This window comes from Heteronotia binoei, chromosome 4 (genome assembly GCF_032191835.1).
Source record: "Heteronotia binoei isolate CCM8104 ecotype False Entrance Well chromosome 4, APGP_CSIRO_Hbin_v1, whole genome shotgun sequence".
NCBI lineage: Eukaryota > Metazoa > Chordata > Lepidosauria > Squamata > Gekkonidae > Heteronotia > Heteronotia binoei.
Genome location: NC_083226.1, coordinates 186455574 through 186472454, shown reverse-complemented (window position 1 = coordinate 186472454; position 16881 = coordinate 186455574). Strand labels below are relative to the sequence as shown.

The 16881-nt window shown below is 55.4% G+C and overlaps 1 protein-coding gene across 1 annotated transcript in view; it reads right to left on the bottom strand.

The window, feature by feature from the left end:
* TESK1 (testis associated actin remodelling kinase 1) overlaps positions 1 to 16881 on the bottom strand; it is a 36538-nt gene that overhangs the window by 1215 nt on the left and 18442 nt on the right. The window contains exons 6-9 of the mRNA XM_060236476.1: positions 15184 to 15274; positions 14665 to 14748; positions 8938 to 9027; positions 244 to 385 (exon numbers count right to left, since the gene is read on the bottom strand). Coding sequence (XP_060092459.1) covers positions 244 to 385; positions 8938 to 9027; positions 14665 to 14748; positions 15184 to 15274 — 407 coding nt within the window. The remainder of the gene's footprint in view (positions 1 to 243; positions 386 to 8937; positions 9028 to 14664; positions 14749 to 15183; positions 15275 to 16881) is intronic.

Genomic DNA, 16881 nt, shown 5'->3' with positions numbered 1-16881 from the left:
AGTGGGGCTCGCTGGCAGAGGGTGGAGTGAGGGCCCCACACCCAGGGGGCCTGCAAAGGGCCTTGGATTCATGGAGGATGCGGCCAGCGGGCAGGGGGGCGAGTAGCCATGGCGACTGGAAGGAACCGCCACAGGACCGAGCAGGCCACTGGGTTGGGCCAGCGGGGCTCTTGTTGTGCTCTTAGGGCTCAGGGAACCAAAGGGACCACTTTGCCCGCCGATAAGCCCAGCAGGAGACGGTACCGTTCAGGGCCAAGCTGGGGCTCCCGGGGGGGCTGGGCCCCTCGCGCTGGAGGGCGGAGTCCCCAGCTTTGCGCTGCTCCTCCAGGACGGCTTCCAGGTGCTGCGTGATCTCCAGGAAGGAAGGCCGGGCTGCGGGCTCCATCTGCGGGGGAAGGAGAAGAGGAAACACCCTTAGCGTCAGCTGCAGAGCGGCCAGCCAGGCCCGGGGACAAAGGAGGGCTCCACCCACAAGCGCCCCTCTGTGCCTCCCCAAAGCCCCAAGGCCAAGAACGAGAGGGACCCCGCGGAACCCCCCTGCAGTGGGGGGGGGGGGGGATCCCTGAGCAGCGGGCCCGGGCAAGGCCCCTGCACACAAGAAGGCAGCAGATTTTGGGCCGTACTTGATCCCTCCCTGGGGTTTCACGCTGCTCTGTGGACCTTCCCAAGTCCACTGCTCTCGAGCTAGGCTTGCCAATCCCCAGGTCCCAGCCGGGGGGGGTCTCTCCCACTTTCCCAGCTGGCCGGTGGGGGGAAGCCCCACCCTCACAGCCCCCAGGTGCCTTTCCACCCCCACAGGCTTCGGACTCCGCTTGGAAAGGCTTCCTCTCGGGATGGTGCGTCTGTGTTACTCTGAAGAAGTTGGAAGTTCAGCAACTCGTGAGTAGAGAGGCCAATCCCTCGCTTCAGAGTCGCCAGAAACGGGGGGGGAGGGAAATGTCTGCTGGGCACTCCATTATTCCCTATGGAGATTGATTCTCATAGAGTATAATGGGGAATTGATCTTGGGGTATCGAGGGCTCTGTGGTGGCTGCTTTTTGAGGTAGAGGCACCAAATTTTCTGCATAGCATCTGATGACTCTCCTCAAAATGCTCTCCAAGTTTCCAAACGATTGGACCAAGGGGTCCAATTCTATCAGCCCCAAAAGAAGGTGTCCCTATCCTTCATTATTTCTAATGTAGGCAAGGCATTTAAAAGGTGTGGGGTCCCTTTCAATGTGAGGGCCACAACTCCCTTTGGAGTTCCATTTTGCTTGTCACACCTTTGCTTATGGCTCCACCCCCAGTCTCCTGGCTCCACCCCCAAAGTCCCCAGATATTTCTTGAATTGGACTTGACAACCCTATCTTGAGCCCCCGCCCCACCCCCAAAGACAGCAGAGACGCTGGAAGGGAAGAGTCAGGGCAGAGTCCCAAATGAAGACATTCCTAAATGAAGTCCAGCAACTGTGGGTCTCTCTATGCCGGGCTCCACTTCAGGCCTTTATTCCTCAAGAGCGCCAAGAAAGCCTGTCCCACCTTATAATGCAGGGCTGCTTCAGGGAGGCCTGCTCGCTTTCCACAGAGAAGAAGAAGAAGATATTGGATTTATATCCCGCCCTCCACTCTGAAGAGTCTCAGAGCGGCTCACAATCTCCTTTACCTTCCTCCCCCACAACAGACACCCTGTGAGGTAGATGAAGATATTGGATTTATATCCCGCCCTCCACTCCAAAGAGTCTCAGAGCGGCTCACAATCTCCTTGTCACGAGCTGGGGCCAGGCCAGGCGAAGTCCAGGGGCAGTCCAAGGTCTGTAACCGGTGAGCAAGAGTGTCCAAGGTGCCAAAGCCAAATCGTTGTCCAGGTATCGTAGGTCAGAGGTTCAGAAGCCGTAGTCAGGGGGTCCAGAAGTCAAGCCAAGGTCAGGAGGTCCAAAGTCAAAAGCCGAAGTGGATGCTAGGACGTCAGGTAGATGACTAGTTGCTTCCACAAAGCCTCCTCCCAAAGCCTACAGCTATATAGCCCTCTGCTGGCTGTTGCCCATTTCGGCTAATTGCTGGCTCAGAGAGGCAGCCAGGATCCTGTTGCAACTCAAGCATCCTTGCTCTTAGAAGGGCCAGAATCCTCTCAAAACTCAGGGCTCAGGGAGCGTCTTGCTTGTGAGCGTGCCGCCCTCCTCCGATCCCTGAGGTCCTGACGGAGGCGGTCACGCACACGCGCCACCCGAGAGGGCGAGGCAGGGGGGCTGGGATCTTCTCCAGCAGGAGGCAGGGGCACTGGTGCAGGTGGCAGGGGCACAGTTTCTGCTGCAGGCTCAACTTCCTCTACAGGGTCCCCAGCACCCATGACACTATCCCCCCCCCCTGGGCCCCCCTCCGTCGAGGGGCCTGGGAGGTCGGGGCGGTCGTTGTGGAACCGTTGCACCAAGTCTGGGGCATGAAGATTGTCCACGGGCTCCCAAGACCGGTCTTCTGGGCCGTATCCCTCCCAGTCCGCAAGGTACTGGAGGCCTCCACGATGGTACCGGGAGTCCAGGATCTGGTGCACCTCGTATTCTTCTTCATCATCCACCAACACTGGTGGTGGTGGCGGTGGAGAAGGAGGCCGAGCTGGGTCAGGGCGTGCAGCTGGAACAAGGAGGGAGCGATGGAACACGGGGTGAATGCGGAGGTGGGGTGGCAACTGGAGCCTGAAGGCGACGGGGTTTATTTGTTCTAAGACAGGGTAGGGTCCAATGAACCGCGCATCCAGCTTGTGAGACCGACCAGGCCGGCGCAGGTAGCGAGTTGAGAGCCACACCTGATCCCCCGGCTGGATTGGGGGGCCTTCCTGCCTCTTCCGGTCCGCAGCTAGTTTATAGGCTTCCTTGGCCCGCTGTAGCTGCTCTCGGAGCAAGTCTTGGCTGGCGCGGAGTTCTTGCAGGTAGGCCTCAACGGCAGGGACATTCGTGGGTGGCAGGATCGCCGGGAAGAACCGAGGGTGGTACCCGTAGGTTGCAGCAAACGGGGTCATTTGGGTGGAGGAATGGACCGCATTGTTGTATGCAAATTCCGCTAGAGGCAACAGAGTGGTCCAGTCGTCCTGCTGGTAGCAGGTGTAACAGCGGAGATATTGCTCTAGCGTGGCATTGGTGCGCTCTGTCTGACCATCTGTCTGTGGGTGGTAAGCTGAGGACAGGTGCACTCGAGTCCCCAGGCTGGAATGGAGGGCTTGCCAGAACCGAGAGGAGAACTGGGGGCCCCGGTCTGAGATCAGGTGGGCTGGGAGTCCGTGCAGACGAAAGATGTGTTGCAGGTAGAGCTGGGCTGTCTCCTGAGCTGTGGGAAGTTTCGGGCACGGAATGAAGTGCGCCATCTTGGTAAATAGGTCGACGACCACCAAGATGCACGTCTGACCCTTGGATCGTGGAAGTTCCGCGATGAAGTCCATCGAGATGGTATCCCAGGGTCCTGAGGGTGTGGGCAAGGGCTGTAACAACCCCGAGAGTTTGGCTGGGACGTCTTTGGCCCGTCGGCAGACGTCACAGGAGCTGACATAACGGGCAACATCGGAGCGAACTCGTGGCCACCAGAATTCCCGTGTCAGCAAGTGGGTGGTCTTATGTTGTCCAAAGTGCCCAGCGGGTAACGCGTCGTGGGTCATGCGTAGTACTTCTGCCCGCAAGGGCCCGGGCGGCACATAGAGGCGTTCGTGGTGTAGCAAGAGGCCGCCTCGAGTCGTGAACTCGCCTGTTGAGCCATCTTGGAGTGCCTGGAGGTGTTGCTGGACCCAGGGATCATTGGCCTGGCTAGCACGAATGTCCTCCACGAGTGCTGGTGAAGTGGAGGTGGCTGCAAACACTGAGGGTGGCAGGATGGGAGCAGCAGGCACGGTCTCAGTCGAAGCAGGAGCGTATTCCGGTTTCCGCGAGAGCGCATTGGCTTTCCGGTTCTGGGTATGGGGGATGTAGGTGATCTTGAAGTCAAAGCGGGAGAAGAATAGGGACCACCGGATCTGGCGCTGGTTGAGACGGCGGGTGGTCTGGAGATGCTCCAAGTTCCGGTGGTCGGTGAGCACTTGGACAGGGTGGCGAGCCCCTTCAAGGTAATGTCTCCAAACCTCAAAAGCCACCTTGATCGCGAGCAACTCCCTCTCCCAGATGGTGTAGTTCCTCTCTGCCGCAGTGAGCTGGCGTGAGTAATAGGCGCAGGGCTGGAGTGGCTGGGACGGCTCCTCGCGCTGGGACAGCACTGCTCCCAGGGCCACGTTGGAGGCATCAGCTTCCACCGTAAAGGGAAGCTGGGGGTCGGGGTATCTCAGGAGTGGCCCGGTGGCGAAGCGGGTCTTCAGGGTGGAGAAAGCGTTATCGGCCTCTGGGGACCAGTGGAAAGGTTCTTTGGGGCGGAGTAGTTGAGTCAGGGGTGTTGTCAGAGATGCATAGGCTGGGATGAATTGCCGATAGTAGTTGGCAAAACCAAGGAACCGCTGCAGGTCTTTGCGATTCTGAGGGGCCTGCCAGGTCAGGACCGCTTCCACCTTTTTCGGGTCCATGAGGATTCCCTGTGGTGACACAATGTGACCAAGGAACTCGACGGAGCGCAGGTCAAAGTCGCACTTCTCCAGCTTGGCGTAGAGGCCATGGGCTCGTAGGCGCTGTAGGACCTGGCGGACGTGCTCGGCATGCTGGGCAGGATTGCGGGAGTAAATTAGAATGTCATCCAGGTATATGATCGCGAAGCGGTCGAGCAGGTCCCGGAATACATCATTCATGAACCTCTGGAAGACAGCGGGGGCGTTGGTCAATCCGAAGGGCATCACCAGGTGCTCGTACTGCCCGTATCGGGTCCCAAACGCGGTCTTCCATTCGTCTCCGGGCCGTATGCGCACCAAATTGTACGCTCCGCGGAGGTCCAGCTTGGTGTAGATTTGGGCCCCCTTTAAACGATCCAAGAGTTCAGGGATCAGTGGTAGAGGGTACCGGTCGCGGATGGTGATCTTGTTCAGGGCCCGGTAGTCATTGCACAGCCGGAGCTCCCCGCTTTTCTTCTTCACGAAGAGGACTGGAGCAGACAGGGGAGAAGTTGAGGGTCGGATGAATCCGCGCTTCAGGTTCTTGTCCAGGTAGTCTCGCAAAGCTGCCAACTCAGGCTCCGACATTGGGTACAGACGCCCCACCGGGAGTGGTGCCCCAGGTACCAAATCAATGGCACAGTCATAGGGTCGGTGAGGGGGAAGCTGATCTGCTCCTGTCTCTTCAAAGACATCGGCGAAATCTGCATACTTCTGAGGGAGCTGAGGACCACCACTCGGGATGCCGGCTGCTAGAGTGGTGGGAGGAGTCAGATGGGGGCATGGGTCTCGGAAGCGTAGTTCTTGCTGAGCCCAGTCCACGATGGGGTTGTGCAGCTTCAGCCAGGAAAGGCCTAGAATCAGCGGGAAGCGAGGCATGCGGGCGACATCAAACTGCAGCTGTTCTTGGTGCTGCTGGACGTGGAAGGTGATGGGACAGGTCTCCTGGGTGACGGGGCCAGAACGGAGGAGGCGCCCGTCAATAGCCTCCACCAGCGTCGGAATCTCTTTTGGCTGCACTGGGATCTGGTGCTGCTTTACAAAGGCGGCATCTACGAAACAGTGGGCCGCTCCCGAGTCCAGCATGGCATACACGAACAGCCAGCGTCCATCGGGCAGATGGAGTTTGACTGGTAGCAGGAACGGGCCCGGGGTATCAGCCTGTTGTTCGGAGGACCCAGCTAGTCGCCCCAGGCTGGAGGGTCCACTTACGCCTGGGGCTGGCCTTTTGGCGGCGGTGGCAATGTAGGTCTGGGTATTCGATGTTTAGCAGGGCAGCCAGAGGCATAGTGGCCTGCCGTGCCGCAGTAGAGGCACAGGTTCTGCGTGCGGCGTCTGGCCTTTTCTTCTGGAGTCAGGCGGGGTCGAGCAGCTCCAAGCTGCATAGGCTCACCCTCGTCTCTGGTACTAGCTGGGGATGGGAGAGGAGCCAAGTGGCATGGCGCAGGGAGCTGGCGCCCTCGGGTCTTGGCTTGGCGGCAACTTTCCAGGCGGCCATCGATGCGGAGGCAGAGGGTGATAAGTTCCTGGAGCGTGGGGGGCCGCTCCACCCTGGCCAGTTCGTCCAGGACTTTCTCTGCCAACCCCTCGGTAAACTGGTCCATCTGAGCAGCCTCATTCCACGCCAAGTCTTGGGCCAGGAGCTTGAATTCGGTGGCATACTGAGCCACCGAGGACTGGCCTTGTTTCAGGGCCCTGATTTTCCGGTTGGCTGTGGCTGCTTGGACTGGGTTGGAGAAGGCAGCAGACAGGTGGGCCTCAAACCCCTGGTAATCAGTCAGTAGGGGAGAGGACCCAACCAGTAGGGGTGTGGCCCACTTGGCCGCCTGCCCCTTTAACAGACTAATGATAAAACACACCTTCGTCTTGTCATTGGGGAAGTCCCGTGCTCTTAGTTCAAAGTACAGCTGACACTGTGCCAGGAACGCAGGAAATTCTTCCACAGCACCCCCAAATCTGTCAGGTGGGGGAACTGGGCACTTGGCTGGAGCACTGGCTGCAGGCTGTTGCTGCAAGTGCACTACTGCCTATGTCAGCTGCTGTACCTGGGCTTGGAGGGCAGCCAGTAGTCCTGCGGTTCCACTTGCTTCAGCATCCATCCTGTGGAATGGGTGTTTGTGTGGGTGGAAGCAATCTGTCACGAGCTGGGGCCAGGCCAGGCGAAGTCCAGGGGCAGTCCAAGGTCTGTAACCGGTGAGCAAGAGTGTCCAAGGTGCCAAAGCCAAATCGTTGTCCAGGTATCGTAGGTCAGAGGTTCAGAAGCCGTAGTCAGGGGGTCCAGAAGTCAAGCCAAGGTCAGGAGGTCCAAAGTCAAAAGCCGAAGTGGATGCTAGGACGTCAGGTAGATGACTAGTTGCTTCCACAAAGCCTCCTCCCAAAGCCTACAGCTATATAGCCCTCTGCTGGCTGTTGCCCATTTCGGCTAATTGCTGGCTCAGAGAGGCAGCCAGGATCCTGTTGCAACTCAAGCATCCTTGCTCTTAGAAGGGCCAGAATCCTCTCAAAACTCAGGGCTCAGGGAGCGTCTTGCTTGTGAGCGTGCCGCCCTCCTCCGATCCCTGAGGTCCTGACGGAGGCGGTCACGCACACGCGCCACCCGAGAGGGCGAGGCAGGGGGGCTGGGATCTTCTCCAGCAGGAGGCAGGGGCACTGGTGCAGGTGGCAGGGGCACAGTTTCTGCTGCAGGCTCAACTTCCTCTACAGGGTCCCCAGCACCCATGACACTATCCCCCCCCCCTGGGCCCCCCTCCGTTCCCTTCCTCCCCCACAACAGACACCCTGTGAGGTAGATGAAGATATTGGATTTATATCCCGCCCTCCACTCCGAAGAGTCTCAGAGCGGCTCACAATCTCCTTTCCCTTCCTCCCCCACAACAGACACCTTGTGAGGTGGGTGGGGCTGAGAGAGCGCTCACAGCAGCTGCCCTTTCAAGGACAACTCCTCTGAGAGCTATGGCTGACCCAAGACCATGCTAGCAGGTGTAAATGGAGGAGTGGGGAATCAAACCCGGTTCTCCCAGATAAGAGTTCGCACATTTAACCACTACACCAAACTGGCTCTCCAGTTTGGAGAGGGCATCAGGCAACCTCATTTCGCTTCAGGAAACGGCTCTTCCTTCCCAACAGCTTGCCACCCTCAGTGACCCACGTCTTTCAAAACCTCCTCTGGCAGGTCTGCCGCAGAAGCCCTCCTCTCCCCTCTCCCAGATGCCAAATCGCGCCTGTCTCAGCCCCTCAGTGGTGCCCCAGAGCCCCTCCCCACCCACTGGTCACCCACTGACCGGGCAAAAGGTGTTGCTGGAAAACCTCCCCCCACTTAAAGCCCACGGGGGGGGGGGGGGTCCAGTCTCTCCCAGAGGCTTCACTCTCTGAGGCGGGCTCTCTGTCTCTCACTAGCGACAACGTTCTTCTTTGCAGCTAACAAAAAGGCTGCATTTCAGTCCTGCAGAAGCCAACATTTGGCTCTCATCAGACGCGCTGAGCTGGGCACAGTCTGGTGGCCACAAAGGCCAGGCGCTCCAGGGGTGGGGGTGGGGAAAGCCAGCATGGCTGAACCCATGAAGCAGGACAGAGAAGACATCTGAGGACCAGGAGCCTGGCGCTCTGTCTGGGGAGACTCTGGCCAGTAGGCAGGAGAGGAAGGCATGAAGCACCCATGGTTCATCAACGACTTCCATCTCCTGCTTTCTGCCATTTTCCAAGGATGTGCCAATTTCTGATTTATTTTTCACAAAAAAGTAGCTTTCTAAACATAGAATCCTAGAATCCTAGAGTTGGAAGGGTCCTCCAGGGTCATCTAGTCCAACCCCCTGCACAATGCAGGAAACTCACAAACACCTCCCCCTAAATTCACAGGATCTTCATTGCTGTCAGATGGCCATCTAGCCTCTGTTGAAAAGCCTCCAAGGAAGGAGAGCCCACCACCTCCCAAGGAGGAAGCCTGTTGGAATCATAGAGTTGGAAGGGACCTCCAGGGTCATCTAGTCCAACCCCCTGCACAATGCAGGAAACTCCCAAACACCTCCCCCTAAATTCACAGGATCCTCATTGCTGTCAGATGAAGATCTAGCCTCTAGCCTCTGAGAGCCCGCCCCCTCCCAAGGAGGAAGCTTGAGGAACCGCTCTAACGGTCAGGAACACCCAATGGTGCCCTTGGCTGAACTGCAGCCACACTTTCATTCTGCCCACCTGGGTGGTCTTCTGGGCTCCTGGAGCAGGTGGGATTATGGGAGGCATCACAGATGGTGCCAGAAGAGGCAGGAAAAGGAGTTCTTCCGGCAGCCTGAGGCATCAGGTGGCAAAAGCTCCTGGGGTGAGGTGGTCTGGACCCTTGGGTGGGGGGTGGGGTCTCATCCGAGTATCTCTGGCTACAAAGCAAGCCCCCATCCACCCAAAGCGGGGAGAACTTACGCTGCAGCAATGAAAAGCCAACTGGAGGAAAGGCGCCGGGCAGTCAGCTCCCACCAGGGTGCAGAAGGCAGCCGCATCCAGCCCAAAGTCCTGCAGCAGAGAAGGGGGGGGGGATAGAGGAGGGTGAAGGCTGGCGAGGGCCAGGCCGGGATGCAGGCACTGACGGTAAGAGGCCGCTCAATCCAGGATGCAGCCACGGCCGTGGTCTCGTAGGTGCGAAGAGGAGAGGGGCCAAATCTGCACAGCGGCGGGTCTGTCCATGATTTATTTAGCCTCTTCTATAACGTGCCATTCTCACCCAGGCACCGTGTCAGTCCGTGTAGCCAACACGATGGGATATGCAGTGACCAAAAAGAAACCGAGTCTGGATTGCAGAAGCAGCTGGGAGTCCAGTCCGGCCCCTGGAAGACCAACCGGCTCCATTCTGGGCAGAAGCTCCCTTGTGTTGCACACACACAAAGCTCCCACCCAGAATTCAGCTGGGCTTAGTCTGGAAGGCGTCAAACTTTGCTCTGTTGTTTCAGGCCAATTGGGCAGCCTGTCTGGATTGCAGAAACCTGAAACAAAAGCCTGGGCCCACGGGGCCACACAGGAAGCTCCGCCTCAGGCTGAGCCAGTCCCCCGGCAGTAAGCATTGTCCATTCAGGCCATTTACAAACCCTCTGCAGGCAAGACAAATAAAGCCAAGCCCTATACCTCATGAGGCTGCACGAACCTGGGCCAGCGTGTCTCTCCCCATAAAATGGCCATCTCTGCAATGCCCACGGTGGCCACATGGTGGCACCCCCTCAGCAGAAGCAGATTAAGGGGGGCTGCCTCTTCAGGCCTTGCCTGCTGCCCAGGTGTCTTCTCTCGCCTGCCAGAATCATAGAGTTGGAAGGGACCTCCACGGTCATCTAGTCCAGCCCAAAGAACATCCGCCTCATACTGGCAAGAAAAGGTCTTCAACATCACAGCCCGAATATCCCCCCCCCCCTTTTATTTTGTAACAGCTGATGAAGCGTTCTGGGGAAGCTGAAATCTTGCCCCCTTCTAAGTTTCACTGTGGGGGTCCTAATAAATGATGGCACACAACATAAGAACATAAGAGAAGCCCTGTTGGGTCAGGCCAGTGGCCCATCCAGTCCAACACTCTGCCTGTCACACAGGGGCCAAAAAAGAAAGGAGGTTCACAAGTGTGGCTAGAAGCCCTTCCACTTTGCCCCTCCCAAGCACCAAGAATACAGAGCATCACTGCCCCAGACAGTTCCAATAATATGCTGTGGTTCTCAGGTTATGGGACCCCCTGGAAGGAGCAGGGCCCAGAAGCATCCCCCCCCCCCCTTGGCCTGCCCTCTCCTCACAGCTGGCCTCCTGGACAAGCTCACCCCTTCCTGCCTCCAAGGCCCCCACTTCCTTATTCTGTCTGCAAAAACCCCAAGAGGGCTGTCTGTGTGGCTGGGAGGGGAGGTTCCTGGCTGAGCAAGATCTGAACACAGATCTCTTGGGTCAGAGGTTGACACTTCAACTGCTGCACCACCCAGAGGCTCCGGGGTCTGTCCCCAGTCATTCTGGAAATGCCAGCACTGCCCTGCATGCCAACGTACTATTAAGAGGTAGCCAGACTGCACTAACGAGGCCATGGCTCCGTGCCAGGCCGGGCGAGCAGGCAGCAGCTGCCGTGCCAACTGACAAGCCAGGAGCTCTTTGCGCGCACAAAAACACACACACGCACACACCCTATAAGGCAGGGAATTAACAGAGGACTTGCACACCACGACCTCCTGCCAGCCATCAGCCAAAGCCCAAATCTCTCCCGATGAAGCATATAAACCATCTCACTTCACTGGGGGTGGGGCGTTTGGTTGGCAGCTTGACCATCCCTTCCCATTGCAAATAATCCTAAGAAAAGCCCTGCCCCCCACCCCCTCCATGCCTGGGTGTTCTTTGAGGAGTTAACAAGCAGGTGGAGAGGGCTGGTCTTTCCACAGGCTTCTGAGAAGGTGCCTCGCCCAAGACTCCTCGTGAGTCAACCGAGCAGCCAAGGGAGAAGAGGGCAGGTTTCCTTGTGGATTAAAAACTGGTTAAAGGACAGGAAACAAAGAGGAGGAACACTTCCCACAATGGAGTGGGGTCCCAAAAAGATTGCTCTTGGGGCCAGGACTATCTAATCAGGGATCTGGAATGAGGGGTGAGTGTTGGGGCCAAATTTGCAGATGGTCCCAAAGTATCCAGGATGGTGAAGAAAGCCAAGGCTGACTTGCGAAGAGCTCTGGGGACAAGCTCTCTACATTGCATGGGGAGGTAACCACGCGGCAAGTGAAGCTAACTGTTGGGAAGTGTAAGGCAACACACCCTGGAACACAAAACCCGGACTTCACATATACGTTGATGGAGTCTGAACTGCCTGAGGCCGAGAGGGGAAAAGATCTCGCGGTTACGGTGGAAAGCTGGGTGGAAATGCCAACAGCAGTGAAAAAGGCAAACTCATGCTAGGCATTATTGGGGAAAGGCCTGGAAATAAAACAGCCAATACTGTTGTGCCTTGCACAGAGCAATGCGTGCCCTGCATTCTGAACATGGTGTAATATTTCACAGGGCAACAGAACCTAAGAGAAGCCCTGTTGGATCAGGCCAACACTCTGTGTCACACAGTGGCCAAAAAACCCAGGGGCCATCAGGAAGTCCACCAGTGGGGCTAGGACACTAGAAACCCTCCCACTGTGCTCCCCCAAGCACCAGGAATACAGATCATCACTGCCCCAGACATAAGAACATAAGGGAAGCCCTGTTGGATCAGGCCAGTGGTCCATCCAGTCCAACACTCTGTGTCACACAGTGGCCAAAGAAGCCCAGGTGCCATCAGGAGGTCCACCAGTGGGGCCAGGACACTAGAAGCCCTCCCATAATACTAGAATGCAGGGGCACTTAATGACATTGTTGGCAAATAGGATCAGGACAGAAAAAAGGAAATACGTCTTTACTCAAGAAGTAAATCATGGAATTCACTGCTGGTCAAGTTAGCAATGGCCATGAGCACAGACAGGTTTCAAGGAGGGAGAGGCAGATGCGTGGAGGAGGTGGAGGAGGCGAGCCATCCAGACTAAAGGGAGTCGCCACAGGCAAGCAGGAAGCCTCCGTATCCCAGGAGGGGGAGGGCAGGCCAGGCCAGGCCTCGGGCTCTGGGGCCTGCTTGCTTGGCTGCTGCGTGGAGCTGGGTGGTGAGCTAGATGGGCCAGGGGGTGGATTCAGCTGGCTGCTCTCCCGTTCTTACACCAAGGCCCCTTGACTGGGGAGGATTCCTTGGGCAAAGCACTTCCCAGTGGTATCTTTTATTCTCCCAGGAGGGCACTGCCATGCCCACCAAAAGAGGCTTGCAAACGGCTCAGGACACGGATATGATAGGGGGAAGGGAGGGGCTGCGGCTCCGTGGCAGAGCATCCTCTTGGCCTGCATAAGGTCCCAGGTTCAATCCCCGGCAGCTCCAGCTACAAAAAACCAGGCAGGAGGGGATGGGGAAGACCTTTTATCTGCCTGGGACCCTGGAGAGCCGCTGCCAGTCTGAGTGGACGAGGCCAGCCTTCATGCACCAAGGGCGGGGGGGGGGGGGGGGCTGGTCTGAGTCAGTCTGAGGCAACTTCATGTGTATAACTATTAGGGAGGGGCCACTGTGGCTTAGATGTAGAGCCTCTGCTTGGCCTGCAGAAGGTCCCCGGTTTAATCTCCAGGAGCATCTCCAGTTAAAAGGTCCGGGCAGGAGGGGATGGGGAAGGCCTTTTCTCTGCCTGGGATCCTGGAGAGCCGCTGCCAGTCTGAGTCGGCTGATCTTGATGGACCGAGGGGGGGTCTGATTCAGTAGAAGGAATATAAGTCTACATCTGCAATACTTTCTTAAAATACATAAATTGTCACATATTATTGTCTCTAAGCTATGCATCATCAACATTTTGATATCTTATGTTATGAATCTTTTTGTTAAGATATCTGTTGGTTTTGACAATTCCAATAAAGGCAATCTGGTGACACAAAATACAGGGAAAAAGAAGAAATAAGTTCACACCAGAGAATCTTAAGAGTCTTGAGTATCTAGCCAGGCATAAAATTTCATCCAGTATTTTCTTGCTTCTTCCTTAGATTTCCCAGCCAACAGCCGGGACAAGAAGTCCAGAATTTTCCAGAATTTTTCCCACCAAGTCCAAGACTTATATTCTTTGAAAGTATTTTTTTATGCAGAATAAGTTTAATATGTACTTTTATTCTCTATCTTCCCTATTCCCTACCCCCAATTTCTTGAAACCAATAAAACTTTTAAAAACTGATTCAGCAGAAGGCCACTTCACTTCCTGCGTGTTCATGAGAATGTGCCACGTTCAAAGGCAACACAGAACGCTGTAGGGGGACCCATAACACAGGAGGGGATTGCCCTGGGGAACTCTCATGCCCCCTCCCCAGCCCTGCTCTCTCTCTGTCCGCATCAGCACATTCCACGCACGGATCCTCCAACGGGGCAAGAGCATGCGCAACACCCCCGGGCACTCTGCCTAGATGAGAAAATCCGCAGGCTGCAGGAACCAGCAACCACCACAAGGTCACCAATGCTCGGCTGTGGTGCCTTAACAGCTCTGCTGCGTAACCCGGGCCTCCACCAGGCCTGTGGGGCTTCCGAGCAAGCAGGGGCTCCCCCCACCCCCAATTACATCAGTCTTTCTTAGGGCCTCTTCTGACCATTCCCCATTGGACTCAAGAGGGCTCCAGAACATCTAACCTGCACCAGAACAAATCTGGTCGGATCTCTTCCCGACAGCCAGCCTGCCTCCCCTCTCCTGCCTCGGCAGACAAGAACCTCCCCAAGGTCAACCACCGGTCAAGTCTGCCCACTCCACAAGCAGCAACTACCTCTCTGCTGGGGAAGGAAGCTGCGTCCTTCAGCTCTCATAGACATTCACCCGGCTCCGTGGGAAGAATACAGCGCTAGTGCGGTCCGAATTTCAAATACAGATGATTTAAGTTCTGGGAATTCTTTCTTCAATCTTGCAAATGTTAAATCGAAACCTTCATCAATCGTGAAATTGTTGAAAATAGTGGATCAAAATAAGCCTCAACAGTAAAGCTGCCTGTAATACTGTTTCAGATTCCTTTGTCTTAGAGACTCTTCCCACATTCCATCATCCAACGAAACACTTCTTACAGCACTAGCTCCGGAGAAAACTCTAATGTGGGAAGAGTCTCTAAGACAAAGGAATCTGAAACAGTATTACAGGCAGCTTTACTGTTGAGGCTTATTTTGACCCACTATTTTCAACGATTTCACAATTGATGAAAGTTTCAATTTAACATCTGCAAGATCAAAGAAAGAATATCCAGAACTTAAATCATCGGCATTTGAAATTCGGACCGCACTAGCACTTTTTTCTTCCCGAAGAGTCGGGTGAATGCTTATGAGAGCTTTAAAATCAAGAAATTGACACACACAAGCAGAGAGTCTTTTTAGGAACTCTAATTCTGTCTTTGCACATTGCATTAGTGTGATATGAATTTTTGTAGAAGTGTAATGAATTGTATTGTAACAGTGCTGAATTTCCATTGAATATATATTGTTGAATTGTTAAGCGTTTCCAGAATTCTTTCGTTGTTTTTCCACATTTTTTGCTGTTATCTCATTCTTCATTGTGGAACTCTCAGCTTCATCATACAAGGCAGGGAGGGGGCTGTGCCAGAGACAGTCAGGGCCGTGGAAGAGGGTCTTACCTCAGTGCGGGGCAAGTAGTCGGGGTCAGCTGGCACCCGGGCCAAGATCTCACAGAGGATGATGCCGTACGCAAAGACGTCAGCCTAGCCAGAGCAGAGGAGGAGGAGGAGAAGAAGAAAAGATTGCATTTATACCCTGCCCTTCACTAACCAAAAGAGCCTCAGAGGGGCTTCCAAGATCCTTTCCCTTCCTCTCCCCATACCAGGCACCCTGTGAGGTAGGTAGGGCTGAGAGAGCTCTGAGTGGACTGTGACTGACCAAAGATCACTCAGCAGCTGCATGTGGAGGAGGAGTGGGGAATCAGATCCGGTTCTCCCAGATTACAGTCCGCCGCTCCTCATCATTACACGGCAAACAGGGGAAAGAGGCCCCTCTATCTGGAGAGCAAGTTGGAGGCCACACCTGGGCCCTCCTCTGCAAGCCCAGCTTCCTGCCCCTTGCAGCAGACGGAGGCAGCAGAAGAGCACATCTTGCACCCATCACCCCACAACACAGCCTGCCCCCTCCCACCCCCTTACCTTCTCATTGTACAGCTCCCCACGCAGAACCTCAGGGGCCATCCAGTACGGGGAGCCCACCACGGCCAGGGGCTCCTTCTCGCCACCCTCACTGGGGGGGAAACAGAAACGTGAGTGCAAAGTCTCTCCTCCACCAGCCTCCCTGAGGCAGGGACTGCCACGGTGGGGAAGGCAGGTCAGCTGGGGGGCCGGGTGGAGAAGTGCACTATACGCTGGAGGTTTGGACCGCACAAGACCTCCACCTTCCGCTTAAGGAGTTTTTGCTGCCCCTCAGCAGAGAACAGGCAGGAAGGGGGACATCCAACTGCACACACACACACACACACACACACACGCTTTAGAAATACTGATGGCCTCCCAGGCCAGACACCTCTGGCCATGAGCAGGGAAGAGATTAATAGGAAGCAGAGAGTGAGTATAAACGGGCAGTCTTCACAGTGGAGGACGTAAGCAGTGGGGTGCCACAGGGCTCAGTACTGGGTCCCATGCACTTTAACTTGTTTGTAAATGATTTGGAGTTGGGAGTGAGCAGTGAAGCAGCCAAGTTTGCGGATGACACTAAATTGTTCAGGGTGGTGAGAACCAGAGAGGATTGTGAGGAACTCCAAAGGGATCTGTTGAGGCTGGGTGAGTGGGCGTCAACGTGGCAGATGCGGTTCAATGTGGCCAAGTGCAAAGTAATGCACATTGGGGCCAAGAATCCCAGCTACAAATACAAGTTGATGGGGTGTGACCTGGCAGAGACTGACCAAGAGAGAGATCTTGGGGTCATGGTAGATAACTCACCGAAAATGTCAAGACAGTGTGCGTTTGCAATAAAAAAGGCCAACGCCATGCTGGGAATTATTAGGAACGGAATTGAAAACAAATCAGCCAGTATCATAATGGCCCTGTATAAATCGATGGTGCGGTCTCATTTGGAATACTGTGTACAAGTCTGGTCACCACACCTCAAAAAGGACATTACAGCATCAGGGCAACTAGAATTATTAAAGGTTTGGAACACTTTCCCTATGAAGAAAGCTTAAAACGCTTGGGGCTCTTTAGCTTGGAGAAACGTCGACTGCGGGGTGACATGATAGAGGTTTATATTTTATATATATATATCATTTTTATATTTTATAAAAAAATTTTTGGCCGCTGTGTGACACAGAGTGTTTGACTTGATGGGCCATTGGCCTGACCCAACAGGGCTTCTCTTATGTTCTTATGTGACACAGAGTGCTGGACTGGATGGGCCATTGGCCTGATCCAACAGGGCTTCTCTTATGTTCTTATGTGACACAGAGTGTTGGACTGGATGGGCCATTGGCCTGATCCAACAGGGCTTCTCTGATGTTCTTCTGTGACACAGAGTGTTGGACTGGATGGGCCACTGGCCTGATCCAACAGGGCTTCTCTTATGCTCTTATGTGACACAGAGTGTTGGACTGGAGGGGCCACTGGCCTGATCCAACAGGGCTTCTCTTATGTTCTTATGTGACACAGAGTGTTGGACTGGAGGGGCCACTGGCCTGATCCAACAGGGCTTCTCTTCTGTTCTTCTGTGACACAGAATGTTGGACTGGATGGGCCACTGGCCTGATCCAACAGGGCTTCTCTTATGTTCTTATGTGACACAGAGTGTTGGACTGGATGGGCCACTGGCCTGATCCAACAGGGCTTCTCTTATGTGACACAGAGTGTTGGACTGGAGGG